Source organism: Eptatretus burgeri, chromosome 11, assembly GCF_056783735.1.
Source record: "Eptatretus burgeri isolate ZD-2024b chromosome 11, Ebu_testis_v1, whole genome shotgun sequence".
Classification (NCBI taxonomy): domain Eukaryota; kingdom Metazoa; phylum Chordata; class Myxini; order Myxiniformes; family Myxinidae; genus Eptatretus; species Eptatretus burgeri.
Window position 1 is genome coordinate 16,635,484 of NC_140971.1, and position 22,012 is coordinate 16,657,495.

A 22,012-nucleotide genomic window follows, 5' to 3' on the forward strand; every position below is an offset into this window, starting at 1 on the left:
AATTGGCTTGTTTTATGATCCTCACCAGAGGGGAGGGTATGGCATTTTGTTCCATATGTTTGTCTGTCTGTGCTCATATAGGCCACAACCACCACCTCATAGTAGCCAGTATTACACGTTATCTTTTTTTCAACTCAGCACCCCAATAAAGTATGCGCAATTACAAGGCGAGCACATCTATAAAGTAGGTAGTATTAGAATGCAAGTATGCCTCCAAAGGATGTAATATTGTTGTGGGGCCGAGTTTCGGTGGCGAGCACGACCGCGAGATGGAGCAGTAGAGTCGGCTCCACCGAACACCCAAAATTTATAGGTCGTCACCCCGGATAACTACGGAGCCGACGGGTCCCTTATCGGACCGAAGATCGCCAATAGGTCGACCGCGTGGGATAGGGTCGATTGCCAATTTCAATTTAGCGAAATACCCACGTCGTCCAAACTACCGGAAAAATTCACCCTCGGCGGAGCTCGAGCGGAACGAGCCGTTAGCGTGCTCGAACCGTGCGTAACCCGAGCGGATGATTACCGAGGTCCGTCGGTCCAAATGCACAATTTGCCGCTTCCAAATTTCCCAACACGCGCTGTGCTAAACCAATAAAGAAAACATAGAAACGAGCTGAAGCATTTAACAGGGAAATTATTTATAATGGGGGGGGGGGGGAGGGAACACAGAAGAGCAGAATTATCCGACTATAAGAAATGCAGTCAATGAACAAGCAAAAGCACTTATCCAGTTGCTACTTAAAGACGGGCCCACACACAGACACACACACACACATAAATGGACCCCAATGGTCTTTATTGAAGGCCTCCAGCTCGAGGACAGGTGAGCTAGAGACCAGAGCCTGTGCTTGGACCTGTTCACCTCCTGTGGTCTTCGACGATCCGGCTCAGTGTGACTCGAACCCGCAACACGGTGTCGTTCCAAGCACCAGGTACCACGCTCTCCAACCGGCCACGCACCAATCGACCAAGGCCAAAGGAGAAGATCAGAGGCGATGATGATCCAGCTTGGCGGGACTTGAACCCGCAACACGATGATAATGACCACCACGACAACCACAACCCTTTTACCACAGGATGACCTCCACCACCTCGGCCCTTTTACCACCACGATGATGTTCACCACCTCGATCCTTTTACCACCACCACTACCCAGCCTGGTGTTTGCTATATTTATTTTTCCTCCGGGGTGAGCAAATCGCCGTCTGAGGCGCTCTCCACCCTCATTGGACAGGGCATTGTGGGAAAAATCGCTCTCTGTGGCCATCTCAACCCCTAGTGGCCGGCGTGTCGTGGGAAAGCCACCTTCTGTGTCCATCTCAACCTTCTGTGGCGTGATTGGACAAGGGGCATGCCCCTGCCTTCCTGGGCGGAGTGCCGGTCTGAGGCGATGGAAATCCCCACCCACGTACCTGGCCGAATGCAGGTGGGCGATGGCGTCGGTGTGCGGAGTGAAGTGAAGGAGGTTTGTTGCAAACGAATGTCCGCAGCGCACACATGTAATTGCCGTTAGACACAGGTAGGGGGCCCTAACTATAAACACACACTTACCGATATAACTATTCTATAGGGACCTGAATGTTGAGCGCAGTAAGCTTCCAAATTCGTAACAATATTAAGATTGTATGTCTATAAAGTATGTGTATTATGAACATGAGTGCATCAATGAAATATGTACTATGAGAACATGCAGTCTTCTTGAAAGTATGGAACAAATGATCTCACTGCTCTCTGCACATGAGTGATCAGGACAATTTCAGAGCCAAAGTACTGTTAAACTATCGGTTAATTTTTTTTACGATTTGTGTTCAAAATATACCATTCAATAAAAATCAAGTTGTTTATCGAACATAAACTAATATTTGTGGACGGACAGCCAGACAGACAGACAGACAGACAAAGTGAACCAATTGCTTAATCCTGCTTTGCGCTTCGGGCGTGCAGGATAAAAACTGAAAAATCTCTTTGTCCGCTGTTTGAACATAAACCGAAATCCTCAATGCATTGTGTACACACCAGCACAGAAACGCCACACAAACACAAAACAAGTCCTGCAATTTCTGATTGCTCTTGGTTCCTATTTGATAGCCTTGAATTTCCACATTTATACACAACTATCATTCACCTGGACACTGTGATGATGTCACACTGATGCTTTTGTTTTGGTTTTTTGGAGTGAAAGTAGTCAAAATGTTATCTTGTAGCTTATTGATAAACTTATCCCTCCACCCGCCCCCTCCAATTTGGGAAGTTTTGGCATCTGTATCCCATAAATTCAGAACTTTATTTTCTTTTTCACCAAGCTCGTTTTCCTGACAGTCATGATGTGAAAATGCTGGTTTCCTCATTTTTTTTTTTTTGTTTCAGCGAATTGAGCACTACTCGGTTCCTTACTTATATAATAATGCAATTGTTTTTTGCCCAACAGTCAAGCATTAGCTGCTCAGCAAGAGGGTGAGTCTTCTTGAATGGCCAGATTGATGAAACTTTTAAAATATGTATGAAAATTGCGTTTATTTCCACATTGTTTTCACATCATGAGGTTTAACGTCACCAATTAAAAAAAAATATCTTTTCCCATAAATAATCAAAATGTACTGTACTGGTTAAATTGTGAACGGTGCGATGTGGAAGATAAACTTATTTCTGAATGGCATCATGTTAACCTGTGGATTGTCGACTCCATTCTCAATGAGATGTGAATAACCAAGGCTACCCTGTTGTGCAGTTAGTAAACAAGACAGCCAGTGATGGGGATATGATCCATGTTGTGAAATTATTGGTTCATGATACTGACCCGTTATCTTCAGGCAGTTTTCTGACCCTTGGTGGAGATATCAATGATCAGAGCAGCACAGAATAGGCTTGTGTTTGTAATTGCATGAGTGCAAACAGCTCATCTACTAACATGTTCACTTTTGAGCTGTCCATTTTGGGTTAGATTCCCGATTGAGGAAGACTGAACTATAATGTGGTTACAGTACTGGACGGTATAATCCCATTTTTTTTTTCCAAGTGTGTAGTGGGTTCCAGAAGAAAGTATTATTTTGTGGGAAATATCACCATCTGAAATTGCCCACCGAAGGTGGGCCAATATGGGCACTCTCACCTGGAGGGAGAACGGGAGGGCCGATGCTAGTTATACCAATTACCAACAACTGTTTTTAGAATAATTCTAAAATACAGACAGCTTCAAGTTCTATCTCCTTTGTTGTGATATTTCCTGATATTTTAATACTTAGAAAAATACCCTTGAAAGTGAAACATTTCGAGCCAATGTACCTCCAGATGCTTCATGATGACATTGAGATGATGAGTGTGAAGTTCTCCACATCACATTCCATTTGATATCCTAAATCCATCCATCCATTGGGACCATACTCTGTGCAGAGCATTGGTGCTGCCAAAGCAGTCTCCTGGGCTATTGGGCACAATACTGGACGGGTCGCCACTCCGACACAGGATACCAGCAAGCTGGTACTCGTTTTGCCGACCTCGGAAGGATGACAGGCAGTTAACCCCACCTGGTATTAATTCAACAGAAAAAGGGGGATTTGAACTCAGGATCCTCGGATCCCAAGCCACCACCCTAACCATTAAGCCAACACCAGGTATATATATCCGAAATGACCATATTTTAAGAGGAAAAACGAGTTATATCAACCTTCATCTCCGATGCTTTGCCACGATATCTGACATCGAGTATTCAAAGCCACCACAAGTGAACCTTCTTCACGGCAGGGTTATTCAAACACCCGAAAGGTATATCCATTTAGAAACCTGAAGAGGACACTTGGTCAATTCCACTCTCACTTAATGCAAATTATCTTGGACTAAATCGTTAAGATGAGAACACAGTTATTGGGTAGTGACACTTCCATGAACAATTAACTTTTCTTATTGATTGCTGAATATTGTATCTTGACAGACTGCCTTATGTGATCCATGTGTGAGGGATTTGATTTCTTGATCTTGTGTGGAGCATGCAGTCACATCGATATTAATTTGTTGAATAAATATTGTGCGTCTGCTCCATAAGATTATAGCATATTTGTTTTGTTTGTCGTCTTTTCTCTCAATCTTACCATTCAGTGATTGAAAACTGATATTGAAGATGCAATGAGTTGGATTCATTTAACCCCCTCTCACAGTTGTTCAAACAGGCTGCCGAAGGAAGCAGCCATTGGTTTTTGCCACAACTTGTGCGCAGTGATCGGCTTTTCTCCATAAGGAACCATGCTCTCAGGACCAGATCCGAACTGGAAACGGTTTCCACCAGAGTATCATCGAATGTTTCTTAGCGAAGGATGAACGTTCCATTTATTGTCTTGGCAAGCAATGTATATTGGGAGTGGAGTACCAGTCACTTTTCAGTGTACAAACCTAAACCTGGTGTTGGCTTAGTGGTTAGGGTGGCTGACTTGGGATCCTAGGGTCCTGAATGTGAGCCCTGTTGGCTGCTGAATTAATACCAGGTGGGGTTGACTCAGCCTGTCATCCTTCCGAGGTCTGCAAAATGAGTACTAGAGTCCTGGTAATAGGTAAATTATTCTCCTGGTAAACTCCTGGTAAATCCGTGCCATAGCCACGTCCTGAACGAGAGAGAGAGAGAGAGAGAGAGAGAGAGAGAGAGAGAGAGAGAGAGAGAGAGAGAGAGAGAGAGAGAGAGAGAGACTTGTTAAATAGCACCAGCTGCCATATGTTTTATGATGATAGAGACACCCAGTTGAGTGGGAGAGAAAGAAATATGATCTAATATGCTGATAGAAAAAGACTGACTCCTCGAGGTGGAGGACACAACAGCGGTGATCGGTGAAGAGATCGAGGTTGTCCAGACCCATAGGAAGGCACCGCAGGGCAGGATGAGTCGAAATGAGGTTCAGCCAGACCATAGTTGAACATGGATGGTTGTGTGCATATGAGCTTGGGTTAAACTCCTCGACACCTGAGGATACCTTTGCGAATAGACATTCGTGTTTTGCATCCTGAAAGATAGTGTGAGTGGTGCTTTCTGCTTTAGTGTAAGTGGTGCTTTCTGCTTTGACTTTGCAGAACCAACAGTTTTCCAATTGACTTGGTCCTGCGATTTTCTTAAAACTTCATCGTGGTTGTGTATTATGACTATTTCCATCCAACCTCAACGGACCTCTATTTTAGCTGTTCCAGTGAAACTTTGTTCTCCAATTCCATTCTATCCCAGTTCTTCCACCTCCCCCCCCCCCCAAAGCACCGTCTCTTTTGTCATTCTACCGACACTGACAAAACGTTTAATGCTATTTTTTGGGGCATTTTCCTTCATCTTCTTTGCAATTGCTGAGGTTGTGTCTCCTACCTTTTCTATTTCAGGCACAGAATTTTCAAAACACACTTGTTCTTGGAAATATCTAGCAAGGTATGTTCAGGGTCGCAGTTCAGGTTTCCTTTGTTTTTTTTTTGTGCTCTGAATCAAAAAATTATTTTCAATGATCAGTTATTGTGTTTTTACCCTACACGCGTAGCGGAAAGTGGGGAAAAGCAATTGGTTCACTCTGTCTATGTGCCTGTCAGTCAGTCGATGATGGAGGAATGACTTAATTTTGGAGAGCGGGGATAGTGGAACCTGGAACACTGTATAACACGAATCGGCTTGTTTTCACTTGTAAAAACCTGCAGTTTAGCAATACCTTGGCAAAATTGCACACCGTCTCGACCAATTAAATTTGCCACTTGTTGCTCTCAAGGTGGGGGGAACATTGAGATTCCGAAGAAAAATAAAATGACCGGCCCAGCGATGCAACCAATGTCTGAGATAACTTATTCCCAAAAAAATGATCTGTCTGTGTTTGGTGCATCTTTTTCTCAAAGATCATTCCAAAATCGTCAGTTTATCTGCGAAGAGTTGGCAGAAGGTTTGTGTTTGCACAAATTCCGGGATGAACCTCAATGGTGACCAAAAACGCATCTCAACGGAGTATCGTCAGCTACGTTGAGATGCGACTGTTCGGTTTTACCCAACAGCTCTGCATTGTTACCATTGCACCTGTTATTGAAAATTAACAAACAAAGCTAGTTACATAGATTGTGTTCAGAAACACAAAGCAAGAGTTGAAACACACCCTTCCCACATCCTTTTTCTCAAGACTGTGTGGGGTAAGGCATTCCATTAACTCTCTAGCTACATGTGTGGCTAATACTGCAGTTGTTTGGTATACCTGCTTTGACTTCATTAGTCTGCAGCTTCCTTCACATCTTCATACATAGACGATTGGGATTCTAAAATATTTACATCCATCCAGTTGGTTGCATCTTGAAAAACAAATACTGTTCCACAAATGATTCTACATAATATGAACAACTTTTCTAATGATGACCAAATTTGTTGATATACCTGGTTGAGCCTGTGATAATATTACAAAGCTCCAATTATCACTAAAGTTTTGGAACAGCGGACAGAATAGTATTACAACTTTGCCATAATGATAATTTGTATTATTTATTTATTTTTATGTACAGAGTCAAGGCTCATGGAGGAGCTAGAACACAGAACGGATCAGGGCGCAACATAAAACGAACAGCAGAAGGAGAAGGAGAAATGCCAACAGCAGGGACTTGGGAGAAAATAGATGGATATGGACAAACAAGGCATGTGGGTAAGAATGAGGGGTAGGTGAGGATGCAAGGGGTGGATAAGATGGAAACAGTAGAAATGACAATACTTGGGGGGAAAAAAACAGAAGAAGCAAAAATGAAGCACATGGGGTCAACGCAGAGACAGGAGCAACACATCATCTCCTGAGCTCTAATCAAGTAGGCCGGACTTCAACAGGGAAACAAATTCAACACGATGAAGTTCGGTTTAACACACAAAATTGGACGAATAAACGACCGGCAAAACAGGAATGCGAATTGGAACGAATTGGAGCGCATACCTCCGCCAGGTTGAACAGTTTACGTTTTGTATCCTACTGATAGGATGGATCTGCATCCGGACCATTCATCACGGTCAAACACCAAAATCGAATCAAGTTGTTCATGTCAGCTGTCCAACTCATCCACCAAGTTTTTTTTTTATAGTCCATCCCCAACTTTTTGAAATATCATGTCATATATAATTTTTGGACCCATCGCTTAATTGTGAAGAATCACTTTTTAAAAAATCAAAAATTCAACTTAAACTAAACCCTATTAGCTTTACCTATGGCTGCCTGGCACAATGCTGTTTGCTTACCCCCAGCATCTGCAACCAGCCCCAGATCTTTTTCCTATGTGATATGCTCCAAGATTGCCCCTTGCATCGTGTAATCCTTATCTTCATTATTCATACCCATCCCCAGCACCTTACATTTCTTTCAGATTTAACTGCATCTGCCAATCTTTTGCCCTATCTATTAAAGTATCTAAGCAACAATGGATGTATGATTTGTATTTATGACATCCTTCCACATGGGAAAAAACAAACAAACCTAATATCATCTGTAAAGCAACCCACTTCATCGTTCACCTGTTTTGTGGTCCTTCCATCATGCGTTACCCCCTTTACTTTCATTTTACTCCATAGAAACACTGAGCCTTTTATCCAAGATCATTTGGCATCATCTCCCACCCTGATTTTTCCCTCCCTCAAGGATCCAAGAGTGAAACAACATCATCTTCGGAGACCATGCTCACATGGCGACTCCACATATTATTGGCAGCGTCGACTGCCTTTGTGACTTTGGCAAATGCCAGTTGTGTGAAATCAGGTATGGAGGCTGAGACTAGAAATCCCAAAACTTCATTTGCTTGTGATATTTAAACAATACGTCGAGCATACTTTAAAGGTAACTCAATAATAGCAAATTGCATTTCAATTTGTCCATAACTTGCCACAAAAGTTAAAATTTTGAACTGGAGACGATTAAATCGATATTCAATTTCACGTACGTTGACCGCCTTTCTTGTTACTTATTTTGCACATCTATTTTCCCCAGTTATACTTCATTTAGTCTGTAAGAAACAACTTTGTTAATGTTTGAAATGGGTGATGGAGGACAAGAGGGGGAGAAAAATGTTAGGCAGCTGTAATGATAGGCAAACCTATGCTTCTGGTTTCTGCCAGTGGCAGCTTTCCTTCTCGCATTCGAGGGATCTGCTTCCAAAGCAGAAAAATTGAAGGAAACCATTCTGTATTTGTTTCTGTTGCTATGGTATTGATTGTTTTTCACAGCAGGTGTTTATTGCTGTCTTTTGCATGCCTGTTTGATTAATTTGATCTTCCAATCATAATAGGAGTTCCCTTGCAAGGAAACTTTGAAGCAGGAGCAGGCCATTATCGGCCCATCAAAGCCTGAGCTAGTATTACCAACACATCATTGTTTAAAACATATAGGGCTGTAGTGGGGCAACTTAGCATCACAATTGTGCATTTTGTGAGGAAAGCACCAAATTTGGCACACTAGTAGCCTATCGTATTATGAACAGATTGGATATTGGGCCATCTCAAAATTTTTGATGGCAGTGTAAAATGGCAGCCACAGCCATGAGCAGCTGAATTTGAGATGGCCCAATATCCAAATCTGTTCATAATATGTTAGGCTACTAGTGTGCCAAATTTGGTGCTTTCCTCACAAAATGCACAATTGTTATGCTATATTTAGCTAAGTTGCCCCACTACTGGCAGGATGACCTAGATGTATGCGCACTCGCTTCTGGGCTTTCTCGTCTGGGTTCGATTCCCGGCTCAGCTATAAACTGTCAGCCCTGTGTTTCACAAGTTGGGTGATTCATCAATGTGTTTGTCGTCCCTTGGGAGCCCCATCTGCCAGCACTCTTAAGTGGATGATAAAGATGCCATGGTGTCCTTCATGAAGAATAGGTGAGCTATCCTGACCAAATTCCTACTGGCACCATAATCAAATTCCTGCCCCTAACTAATTGAATGTCAGGCTTATCCAGCTGGTTTTGTGAAGACTCGGGCCAAACTTCTTCTAGCAGACCCCACCATGTGGGGATAATCGTAGTTGTTAGAGAAGGAAGATTGTTTAAAACATATGGTTAAAAAAAAAATCCTGCTCATTTGTCTCGACCGGTTAAGCCTTTGAGTTTCCATTTTCCTCCAACTGGCAAACCTGTTCCTTGCTCTTTACTCCCATCATCCCTATTTCCACCCTCCTCTAACTATCTCCTTATATCTTCAATGAAAATAAATGAATAGGAAGAAGAACTTCATGTTTTGATGCTCTGTTTTGTTCTTTCTTGGCCTCGTGTTCGACACATCTGTTTCCTTGTTGATATTTTTTGATCCCGACACTTTTTTTTTAATCTGTCCTTTCCCAGCACTTGTCATTTTCACTCGGATTCAAATCCCTTCCATCGCTCTCTTCTTTCTTCGAAAAATGACAAAAACATTGACATTCATGAACATCACTGATTCTGAATACATTTCTTGAGCCATTCAATCCCAAACCTATTTCTTCTTTCCTCTCAAGTCTCTCCCCCCCCCCCTTTTTATTACCTCCTCTCACACTCCTTCAGTTGAAATATTTTACAGGACAATGTTTAAACGTTTAATCCCGTAGAGCTCCATCCCCCATCGCATGTCTACTGAACTACATTTCCGTTGTGTTCTTAATCACCCTTCCTGTCATCCCAATCCTGATGTTATTCTTTGTCTTTCTGACCTTTGAACTCTGAAAATACCCTTTTTGTAATGAGCACCGAATCATCATCATCATTTCACGGCCATTTCCATGCTTGCATGTGGAAGCCATGGTTCACCTAATGGCTGCTTTCTAGGCTGCGTGATCCCTTGCTAGCCCTCTTGTTAGGCCATTCACCCTAAGATCATCTCTCAGCAACACATCCCATGTGTCCTCGGATAGCCTCCTGCTCTCCTTCCATTCACATTGATACACCTCAACACACAGCTGCCCACCCCCCATCCTTTCCACATATCCGAACCACCTCAACCTTCCCCTAAGCATAACCTCACTAATGCTTTCTATACCTAACCTATCTCTTAATTCCACATTTGGCTTCCTATCCTTCAGTGTCACATCACACATCCATCTTACCATCCTCATTAATTTCGTTTACACCTCCGTTCATCCAACGTTTTGATCACCCATGTTTCACTGCCACACAACATCATGCTTGTAACGCAAGCTGCATAAAGTTTTCCCTTTAATTGGAGAGAGGTACCTCTTGATGTCAATAGGGGTAACGTGTCCCTAAAAACTTCCTCCAGCCACTTCTAATTCTTGCATTCGCTGCTGCATCCACACCACCACCTGCAAGAATCATAACACCAAGATAACAGAATTTATCTACACATTCCAGAGATATAGCCCCATAAACTAGCCTTCTTTTATAACTGGAACCACTTATTTACCTGCACAAACAGCGCATTTGAAGTCAGGTGCCACCTGCAGTCGACTCCTGATGCCACGACACCTCTTGTTTACCCAGCAGTTGCAGGATTTACACAATACTGAATTGCCACCTCCCGCTTTTTTTCCACACTTCCTTCTCCCACATCACAAATAATAATAATTTTGTTTCCCCTGTATTCACTTTCAGTCCTCCAGCCTCCAGACTGTATATTAACGCATTACCTCTTCCAAACTGGCTATTAGCACAAGGTCATCAGCATGCAGGAGTTCCCAAGGTAAGCCTCCTCTAATAATGAACAGGATTGGGCTCAAGACTGACCCCCTGATGAACACCCACTTTCACTTCAAAATCCTCACTCTGCACTCCATCTACCCTCACAGAAGTATTTGAGCCATCATACATCGCCATGACTACCCTAACTAACCAATCCTCCACACGTAACTTTCTCATTGACCATTGCACCACTTCCCGAGGTACCCTATCGAACGCCTTCTCCAAATCCACAAATATAAGGCACAGTTGTCTCTTCTTCCCAGATATTTTCCTGTAATTGTCCAACGATAAAAATTGCCTCTATCATGCTCCTTAATGGCATTAAACCAAATTGCATTTCATGTATATGAAAACAATGTCATTAATTTATCCATGACTACCACTTTCATTCCATGGTCCAGCAGCTTCAGACCCCGATAGTTTCCCCATATTAAGGCATCACCCTTCCCTTTTTATTCATCGTTACACTCTTCAACCAGTCATCTGGGACAGATGTCTCCTTCATAATTGTGGTGTTATGCTGCCGGGAGTCGGCCGCGAGCCGACCGCTCTGACGGAGCCGCAAGTCGAGTCGGCCCGACCGATCGCCCGGAATATAGATCGCCGCCCGGATAACTCCGAAGCCGACGGGTCGTTGTGCAAGAACCGAAATACGCCAATGGGCAGACCACGTGGGGTAGGGTCGATTGCCAACTTCAATTTCCCAAAATACCCACGTGATCCAACTGCCAGGGCATTTCACCCTCGACGGAACTCGTATGAAACAAGCCGCTTAAGCGAGCCTGTCCCGTGCGTGATTCCGAGCGGCTTAATCGCCGAGAACCGTCGGTCCGAATGTCCCCCTTTTATGGCAAACCAACGGCTTTCTAAAGGGGCTGTCACACCTTGACGTTTTAGCCAGCGTATGGCAACGTATCAAAATGTATGTAAAACGCTGGCGTACGCTGAACTATTGATGTTTTTTTTTAAAACTTTTTGGCATATTCATAATGAGTTGGACGTATGCATAACGTATTAGTAATGTACACAGAACGTTTCGATAACTTATAGATAACTTACACCAACGAATGCTAAGCGTGTTGTCAGCGTTCAAAACGTATGCCCAACGATATTCCAACGTATGCACAGCATCCGGTAGCGTATCGCCGACGATCACGTGGCGTAGCCTATTAAAAGGCTACCGCTCGACAATTTAAATCATAACCACACTAGACATCGGTGTCAAGGCCCTGTCACACCTTGACGTTGTAGCCAGCGTATGCCGACGTATGAAAAATTTTCCGAATACGCTGGCACACGTTGAATACGTTATGGGTCAGTTTTGTATACGTTAAGAGCACGCTGAAGCACGTTGGCATACGTCTTACTATGCCAAGCACGTCGACAAATTTTAAGCATGCTCAAAATTTTTCGACGTATGCCAGCGTATGAATCGCACGTTCCGCATACGCTGGCCATAAGTTGTAGGCACGTTATGAGATCGTTGACACACGTCGACACACGTTACTTGTAAGTTACTCATAAGTCGAAACAAGTCGAGGTAATGTTTAGGTACCCGAAACTTATTTCTAACCTATGAGTAATGTGCTTTGAACCTATGTGTAACGTATCTCCAACACACATTGACGTATGTAGACATATTTGATTGACGTCTTCCGGATGACCACAGAACTTACTGAACGTGTTTCTAACTTACATCTACCATATAATGGCGTATTGGCAGTGTTTAGGGGAATTGGTATATCAAAATGGGCTTCACAGGAGGAACCCGTCAGTGTTTCAGACTCCATGGTGAGTAGATGTCCATGTCAGTAGTATCAGTAGTCGTAGTAGGTGAGCATGTCAGTAGTAGTAGTAGTAGTAGTAGTAGGTCCATGTCAGTAGTAGTAGGTGAGTGTGATTGGGAGGGTGTGGGTGATGATGGATCCTCCTTGCATCCGCGTCCACGGCCACGGCCAGGAGACTTCTTTGCAACATTCTTCGGCTTTTATTTTTTTAACGTTTTTCTACGCTGAACTATTGATGTTTTTTTAAGTTTTTGGCGTATTCATAATGAGTTGGACAAATGCATAACGTATTAGTAACGTACACAGAACGTTTCGATAACTTATACCAACGAATGCTTCGCGTGTTGTCGGCATTCACAACGTATGCCCAACGATAGTCTAACGTATGGAATAACGTGCGGCAGCGTATCGTCGACGATCACGTGGCATAGGCTATTCATAGGCTGCCGTTCAACAATTTAAATTGCTGCTGCTCGACTATTTAAATCATAACCGCATGAGAAATCGAAGTGTCAACATCACCGTCATGCCGAATAAAAAACAAAAAACAAAAAAAAAAACCATGGAGTCTGGAACACTGACGGGTTCCTCCTGTGAAGCCCATTTTTATATACCAATTCCCCTAAACGCTGCCAAAACGCCATTATACGGTAGCTGTAAGTTAGAAACACGTTCAGTAAGTTGTGTGGTCGTCCGGAAGACTACAAATACGTCTACATACGTCAATATGCGTTGGAGATACATTACACAGGTTCAAAGCACGTTACTCATAGGTTAGAAATAAGTTTCGGGTACGCTAAACATTACCTCGACGTGTTTCGACTTATAAGTAACTTGCAAGTAATGTGTGTCGACGTGTGTCAATGATCGCATAATGTGCCTACAACTTATGGCCAGCGTATGCGGAACGTGTGAGTCATACGCTGGCATACGTCGTAGTACGCTGGCATACATCGAAAAATTTTGAGCATGTTAAAATTTGTCGACGAGCTCGGCGTACTACGACGTATGCCAGCGTGCTCTTAACGTATACAAAACTTACCCATAACGTATTCGACATGTGCCAGCGTTTTAGACAAATTTTTCATACGTCGGCATACGCTGGCTAAATCGTCAAGGTTTGACAGCCCCTTAACTACCAACACACGAAATGCTCAGTCAATGAAAAATCGACGCGACAAGCTGAAAACATTTAACAATTGGGGTATTTATTAATAATAATGGGAACTAGGGAAGCACGTAAGAGCAGAACTATACCGACGATACAAAATGCAATGGAATCATTTGCAGCACACAAAGGACTTAACAGTTTCCTACTTGTTAGACGGGTCCACGGACACACGTACGCACACACACACTCAATAAATGGTGGCTGATGCCTTTACTAAGGACTTCAACTCAGAGGACAGATGAGCTGAAACCCAGAACCTATCTCGAACTTCTCCACCTCGTGTGGTCTTCAAGCTGTTCGGATCCGGGTTCCAGCGAGAGCGAGCTGGATCCAATCGCCGTGAGCCGCGATCCTTCCCGAGCTCCAGCGAATCCTCTCGCGCTTCCGAACACATGCTGGTGAGACGAGGCGCCGATCCTTCCTGTCGGTGCGTCGCTATATCGAAGAACCACCTCCAAGATGAGGCCGATGAGTCGCACCAAGCGGGGGACCAAGCGGAGAACAAAGAGCTCCACAAACCAAGAACTCCAAGCCGAGCAACCAGCTAAACTCTCTCCCGATGAACAAAGCAGCCAACTCTCTTCGACGAACCAAGCCAGAGCCCAAAAAGCGAGCCGAGCCAAGCAGAACCCGAAGGCCTGCTGAAAAGCCAAGCCGAAGCAAAAAGCTCTCCAATAAGCCTCCCAAAAAGCCTTTCCCCCAACCCGAGCCAAGCAGAAGCAAGAAGCTCACTGAACCAGCCCGAACAAAGCAGAGTGTCCCTTTTTTATTCCTATCCGCCCTTTCCCCGCTCCCGGCGTGACTCGTCCCCCGTGCCCGCACAACCGCGGGTGGGAGGGAGTTGTTTACGTCCCGTGATTCAGGACGGGAGGGTTCTTCTTCCTCTTTGCAGAAGAGGGGGGAGGGGCGTCTCCATCGTGTTGTGATCGCTCACTTACTATTAAATTAAATCGCAGCGCATCTAATTGATTTCTGCCCATTAAACAATGGAAGGTGAGCTATCTATGGAACATGCACTTATCGACATAACTGAGCTAAAGGAACCTGGATGTTATGTGTGATCGAATTCCAAATTCGTAACAGTGGTAAACCCCTTTATGCCATTACCCTACCCCGCATCATCCCCTGCATGCCTGGGTTCAACCCCTAAGCCTCCCGCACGAGTTCACCCCACCCCCACTTCTCCTTCGTGTTCCCCCATCCCACTCCCTTTTCACATCCCCTCACCTGTACCCACATACCCTCAGTCCCTCTCCCTCTCCACATCCCCCCACTTCATGTCCCATTTATTCACCCACTCTTCACTTTCCACCACCCCTATCCACATTGATCCCACTCCCTCTCTGCACATTTCCTTGCCCAGTTGCCGAGTTGCAGTTTACATAAAGCAGTCCATTTCTCACCGTCCATGCATTGCTCTCACCCCTCCAAACACCCAGGAGAACCTTTGGCTGCGTTTTCTTCTTCTCAACCAACCCTTGTTTATCTGCATGCTGTACCATACTTCTGACGGTGATGACTGCATTTATTTATACATTTCTCTCTCACTCTCACTCAATGTGGATCAACTTATGACCACCCATCCCAACTCTGTCTTCCTCATGCAGTATGTGCCAATTTCAATTGTCGCCATGCCGATTATCTGGGTGTTGATACCATTTTAACGAGCCATGGTAATGCAGAAAGGACTTTTGTGACTCGATGTGCTTGATCCAATCTGTGAACTTTATGACCTAGATTTCTACTAATGGCAAATCCTCCCTTCTGGGTCTGGAATAATGACAAACTTTCCTTTAATATCTCATTTTCTTCCACTGTTCCAATTGGTTCATCTGATCATGTTCTTGTGAGAGTACATTTATCTGGCTGTTGGTGGAAAGCCGCCTCAGTGTGACAAAGTCTGGCGGTTCATTCAGACTAACTGACAGCAACTACAAGATGCCATATCACTCTAGGATTGGTTTTGCATCTCCATCACCCTCAATATTAATGCTGCCTGGGATTCTTCTCTTCCTGGAAGACAAATCTGACCTAAGGCAATTTGAGGTCATTCCACAAAGCTTGCATCAAGTGTGTGTCCACTCATTTGAGCCAGAAAATAACATCTGGACAAACTCAAGCCTGTGCTCTTGAACTTATGTGCTTTCTCAAAGACTTGGTGGTACCTTGTCGTATCTGTCTCTGGTGTATGCAATCCCTCCATCCCTTTCTGCACTTCCAATGGCACCACATGCATCTCTGCTTGTGAGAAAGTCAAATGTTTCAATTCTGTACGTTTGCCTCCAAGTCATGAGTACCCACCCCCATTGCTCCTTGTACCCACCTTGTGCACTCACACCCAACTCCTTTTGAACACTGTCTTTCTTACTGGAGAAATTGGAGAGGTTTTGAGCAACCATCAACTCTGATGCTGCGATGGGCTCGGATGACATCAAGGCCAGTGTTGTGAAAACCTGCTTCGCTTATCTGGCACATCCTCTTTTTACTCGTTTCACCCTATAATTTGCCATAGATCACCTTCTTTCTACTTGGAAGTCAACCAATGTCACTGCATTCAACAAAATGGCATAAAAACATGTTCTCTTTACTACAGGCCTATTAGCTTACTTCTAATTATCACAAAAGTCATGGAATCCATCATCACAGTTGACATCAAATCCTTCCTTTTCTCCAACAGCCTGATCTCAGACTATCAGTTTGGATTCAGACCCAACCACTCCACCGAAGACATTGCTGATTCTGCTTTCCGAACAATGAGTGGAGGCCCTGCATCTCAGATAGAAGATCAGGGTCATCTCTACGTACATACATTTTGCATTTGACTGTCTGGTGGGGTCTTTTTGACATTTTGTCTGCCACAGCAAATCACATTTTGACACAGTAATGGTTTGCTGACTTCTTACGCTCTCATAGTCAGTGTGTGGCTCTCAATGGGACCCTCACATCTCTCCCTGTCGAGGGTCGAGTGCCCCAAAGAAGTGTTTTGTGCCCTGTCCTGTTCCTCATCTTTATGAAGGATCTCTGGGATTCTGTGGGAAACTGTCCTTATATTTTTTGCTGATTATTCCATGCTCTGTTATAGGATCCCTCATCCTTTAAATAGACAGGCGGCAACCTCTTCCCTCTCTACAAACCTTGATAGAATGAGGAACTGATCGAACACTTAGAATAAGCCTTTCAACCCTGACAAATCTCACACACTCACTCTTTTCCTGGAAAAGGACCATGTGGCAAACCCTCCTATCTACTACCCTAACAAAGGTCTTCAAGAAATTCAGCCATTCAAACTTTCGGGCATCACCACCAGCTAGGATCTCTTTTGGGCAAATCACATATCCAAGTTGACCTCCAAGACCTGCTGTTAACTGTGCATTCTCCAAAGTTAAATCTTTTCTTGGCAAGTCTGAACTTCAAACAATTTATCAGCCTTTCATCCACAGCTTGATGGAGGATGCTCTCCACTTTTGACTGCAGCCCCTGCCTCACTCACACCTTTTACATGTTCATGCTGTGGAAGTCAGGTCAGGTCAGGTATGGGAGCATGCACCAGAGCAGCGCGTCGCTGTATCCACTTTCCGCCGATACTCCAGGGGCCTCTGCCTGGCCATCCCCCAGGCAGATGCCTAGCCCATCCCCATCTCCTTGCGATGCCGATCAACCTGCTGCGACCACGGGGCACGTGGTTGGCCCATCGGCCTCCTCCACTCAGGAGACTCCCTCGCTGAGATAATCTGGTGAGCAGGATCAGCGTCAGGAAAGCGAGCCACATGTCCACACAGCCGCAGCTGACGCTCACGGACTATGCAGGTAACAAATCTCATCCGAGTCTCTCTCAGCAACCGCTCGTTGGACACAAAATCCGACCAGCGATAGCCAAGGATTCTCCGAAGAGACCGAGTACCAAAGGAATTAAGTCTCCGTCTCAGATCCTTGGTCAGAGTCCAAGTCTCGCATCAATATAGCAAGACTGGAAGCACCAAGGACCTGAAGACTCGGACTTTCGTCCTCCCGCACAGGTACCGGCAGCGCCACACCCCATGATCCAGTGAATCCATGACTCCCCAGGCCTGACCCAGACGTCTATTGACCTCTGACTTACAGCCAGCAGAGACATGAATATCACTGCCAAGGTGAGTGAATCTATCCACGACCTCAACATGCTCACCACAAACAGTCGATGTTTGTTTGTCTTCTGTGGAAGAAACAGAAACAAACACCACAAACAAACACAAACAAACACAAACGACCTGTGGAAGTCGTTGGCCTGTTTGTCTTCTCCCACCTCCCTTCTAATCTTACACCCTCTGTCTATTGTTTGCTATGTCCCTCTCATGTCTCTCTAAAGCACATGTTCATTTGTCTCGACTGGTTCGGCCTACCTTGCCAGTAACTCACTTCAGGTGAAACTCCCACACTCCAGGCTCATTGCTGACCTTCATTCTTTTGTTCCTCTTTTCTTTCACCGGTGGAACCAACTTCCTCAGTCCGTTCAATCCCATTCATCCCTTGAGGGCTTCAAGAAAGTTGTTCACCTCCTCTTCTGTTCATCCACCATCCATACTTGCAATCTTTTCTACCCTCATTAACCTTCTCAAAACCCACCCCTTCTTTTCTAGGTTAATTTGTTTTCTCCCATCATCCTCTATCCTCCTTTAAATTTTTTTTTTTAACCATTGCTGTTTCACTGCCAGTTTTCCCTCTGTCTTCTTTCAGCCCCCCTTACTTGCTGTGTTTGAGCTTGAGTATCCAGCTTCTTTAGCCCCTGTGTCTTTCTCTCCAGCCCCTTGCTCTCATTCTGCCTCTTGCCTATTTCCCTCCACGTGTCTCTCTGCTGTTTTCTGATACCCAGCTGTTAGTGCGTTTCCCACTTCCCGCTGTATTCTTTTTGTTCTGTGTTCATGCTTTTCCATGAGCAAAGACCCATCCCAAAATTATTTTTCAGCTTGCTTAGGATTTGCTGATGTCCAGAAAGTAAGAAGAAGCAGGTAGGCCATTTTAATTTGAAATTGTTTGTGACCAGGGTGTTAGCTTGATGGAGGACTACTATATTATTTAGTGTTACTCTTGTCGAAGCTTTTCAAATGTTCCAATGCTTTTCAGAAGTGAACTTCACTGTGTGTCTCTGCATAAGGTCTACCCAAGCCAGGCGTACAGGTCGCTGCCATTGGATCTGATGTCCAGCTGGTCTGCAACAAAATGGAAGAAAATATTCACTGGACTCTGAATGGGCAAGTGCTCCCCTCGAGCCTGATCTTTGTAGCTCAAGATGGCCACCTCAATCTGACCAACATTAGCTTGGAGGCAAATGGCACATACAGTTGCAACCGTCATTCCGGAGTCCTTCTTCATTCCACCACCCTGCTGGTTGGCTGTAAGGAAAAAAAAACTTCTAATATTCTGTGTCTGCTTTCTTATAACTTGTTTAATTGATGGACATTTTAATAATCGAGAGAAAGATAAGGAAAAATAAAACGTAAAACAAGATGTACAAAAGCTGTTTGTTCACCCCCAATTGAGGAATGTGTAACTTGAGGAAGACGACGGCAACCGGTGGAGGGGTCTTGCAGTAGGGAACAGATATGTATGCGACTTAAAAATTAGTGAACAAGAAACCTGCTGGTAGAAATGAAGTCGTGATTGGAAAGTAGCTGATTAGTTGGAATAGAAAATAACTTGAATGGGAATCAGAGGGCACAACATTTCAACATGATTTTGACTCACATGGGGATATTCCACAGGTGGGGGAAAAGGAGGAAAAGTTAGGTGTGAAGCTTTGACTGTGGGAATTCATGAGCGAGACAGGGAAGTAATTATTTTTGGTGTTGTTTTGTTTTATTCTTCAGATCGGCCTTCACCTCCAACGATAAAGTGCAGGGCTCCAAGTACGGTCAATTTTGGCTGCGATTGGACTCCGGGTAGAGAAAGTCACCTTCCCACAAAGTACTCCCTTATTATACACGCAGTAAGGTAAAAGGCTCAGTTTATTTTCATTGTGCTTCAGTGGAGGTATTGAATGAACAGTTTTATTTTGAATGACGGATTTTGAATATGAGCTCGGCTGTAATTCGGCTAAACAATGTGTTTTTTGTATCTGAGTAGAAAGGAGTAAGCTCAATCAACTGGAATTTTTAATTTTGGACCTTTTCTTTTGTCTTTAAAATAAGATAATTAAGCTGTGTTCATGAAATTTACATTTGGCAACCAAGCATACATATACAGCCATACTGTTGTGGAGCCGAGTTTCGGTGGTGAGCACGACCGCAAGGTGGAGCAGTGGAGTCGGCTCCACCGAACACCCAGAATTTAGATTGTGCTCCTCGGAGAACTCCGAAAGGCAAGGGTCTCTTACAGGACAGTGAATCGCCAATAATTCGGCCGTGTGGAATAGGGTTAATTGCCAATTTCAATATACCTTAGTATCCACGCGGCAAAGCTACCGGGGAATTCACACCCTCGGCAGGCCTTGAGCGGAGCGAACCGTTATCGTCCTCGAACCGTGCGTAACCCGAGCGGATGGTTACCAAGACCCATCGGTCCAAATGCACAATTTATCATTTCCCAATTTCCCAACATGCACCGTGCTAAGCCAATGAAAGAAACACAGAAACGAGCTGGAACATTTAACAGGGGATTTATTTATAATGGGGGGAAGGGAACACACAAAGAGCAGAGTTATCATGACTAAGCAAGGCAAATAATGTAGAACAAAAAGCACTTAACAATTCTACTTAGGCAAGACAGGCCCGCACACAGACACGCACACCCAAAATAAATGAACCTCAATGGTCTTTATTCGGCCCTTCGGCTCAAGAGGGAAGGCAAGCTGAGGGTCAAGGTCTGGTTGGTACCTCTCCGCCTCGTGCGGTCTTCACCGATCCGCGCTTGTGGAGTTCGGATTCCGTGGAAGGAAATGGGATCCTCAGTTCGCTCGCTCCCACACAACCCGCCTCGGTGGGACTCGAACCCACGCCTCCAGAATCCAAGGAGCGACTTGGCCAGCCGCGAACGCCGATCGGCGACCCGAGCACCATGAACACGAACACCAACTCCGACCAGCACGATCATCTACCAGGAGCCACAAACTCAACCAGCAGGAACCAACCAACTTCTCTATCTGGCGAGTAGCTCGCAACCTTTCTTATCCCTCCCCCTCGCGGGCGTGGAGTGTCTGCTCTGAGGTAACTTGCCTCCTGATTGGTCGGTTGCATCGCACGATTCGCTGGCCGTCCCTCATTGGACAGGCCCACGGTAGGCGGGGCAACCCCACCCTTCTGGGCGGAGTCCCGATCGGAGGCGTTTGTGGCTCTGCCTACCTCCTCACCTCCGGCCATGTGCATAATGGCGAAGGTGTTGAGTTGGAAACGGGGCGGGTGAAATGCCCGCTCCTTGCCGATTGGCCAAAGAGGGACGCCATGCCCATGTTAGACTCCGCCCACGCGTGCGCTTGCTGACGAGCACGCAAAGAATGCCGCGAGCAGAGTGTTGTTGTGTAAAAGTGAAGATGTAAAAAATCCTATCTATGAAATAATCCACAGCACACGTACGCTTAATTCCCATTAGACACAGGGGATGGATTCTAACTAGAAACATACTTACCGATATAACTGATCTCGAGGACCTGGCTGTTGTGTGTTCATGGCTTCCAGATTCGCAACAATACCTCGTATAATGCTGTCTCTCAGAATACTGTTTCGTTCTGGTGCTAATTTTCCTGGAGGAAGTTTTTACTCTGGAAAAATTTTTTTTAATTAAAATCTATAACGGTTCAGAAGTTCTGCACAAGAATACGCGCAGGTTTGAGCCGTGCCGCTCAACCAATCCCAGAGTTCAAAGATCATGTTACCCCACGCAGTATTGAAGTATATACTTCAATTTAAATAAAATATTAATTTTAAAAATCATTAAAAAAAATTCCAGAAGTTTAGCACGATTGAAGCTGTCTTATACACCACCTTATTTAACATGTCCAAGTACTGCAAAACTGGAGGTTCTTGGAGGTGTAGAGAAGGTGATTTTTGTTCTACAGTGTTCAAGTATATAATTCAATTTAAATAAAATAAAGATTGTAAAAGTCATACAAATCAATTAACTCCAGAATTTACCACCATTGACAGAGAGTCTTTATATTGTTATGGATTTGGAAGCCATTTACACACAAACAGACAGCAGTCACCAAGCTTAGTTATTTCGATAAGTGTGTGTTTATAGTTAGGGCCCCCTACCTGTGTCTAATGGGAATTACATGTGTGCGCTGCGAGTTACTTTTTTAGTCAGGGTTTTTGCAATACAAATCGAGCCTCCAGCCAACCAAAACCATCACTCCTTCACTTCGCACATCGCGTCATTACACACGCGTGTCCAGCCACGTATGTGGGCAGAGATTTCCATCGCCTCAGATCGAGACTCTGCCCAGAAAGGCAGGGGCGTG

The 22,012-nt window shown here is 44.6% G+C and overlaps 1 protein-coding gene across 1 annotated transcript in view; it reads left to right on the forward strand.

Annotated features, from left to right (window-relative positions):
- The window catches only part of LOC147016574 (fibronectin type III and SPRY domain-containing protein 2-like), an 81,625-nt gene that overhangs the window by 48,054 nt on the left and 11,559 nt on the right, over positions 1-22,012 (forward strand). Inside the window, exons 15-17 of the mRNA XM_085845361.1 lie at positions 7,608-7,724; positions 18,716-18,955; positions 19,428-19,551. Of these exons, the coding sequence (XP_085701487.1) occupies positions 7,608-7,694 (87 nt within the window). The 3' untranslated portion in view covers positions 7,695-7,724; positions 18,716-18,955; positions 19,428-19,551. The remainder of the gene's footprint in view (positions 1-7,607; positions 7,725-18,715; positions 18,956-19,427; positions 19,552-22,012) is intronic.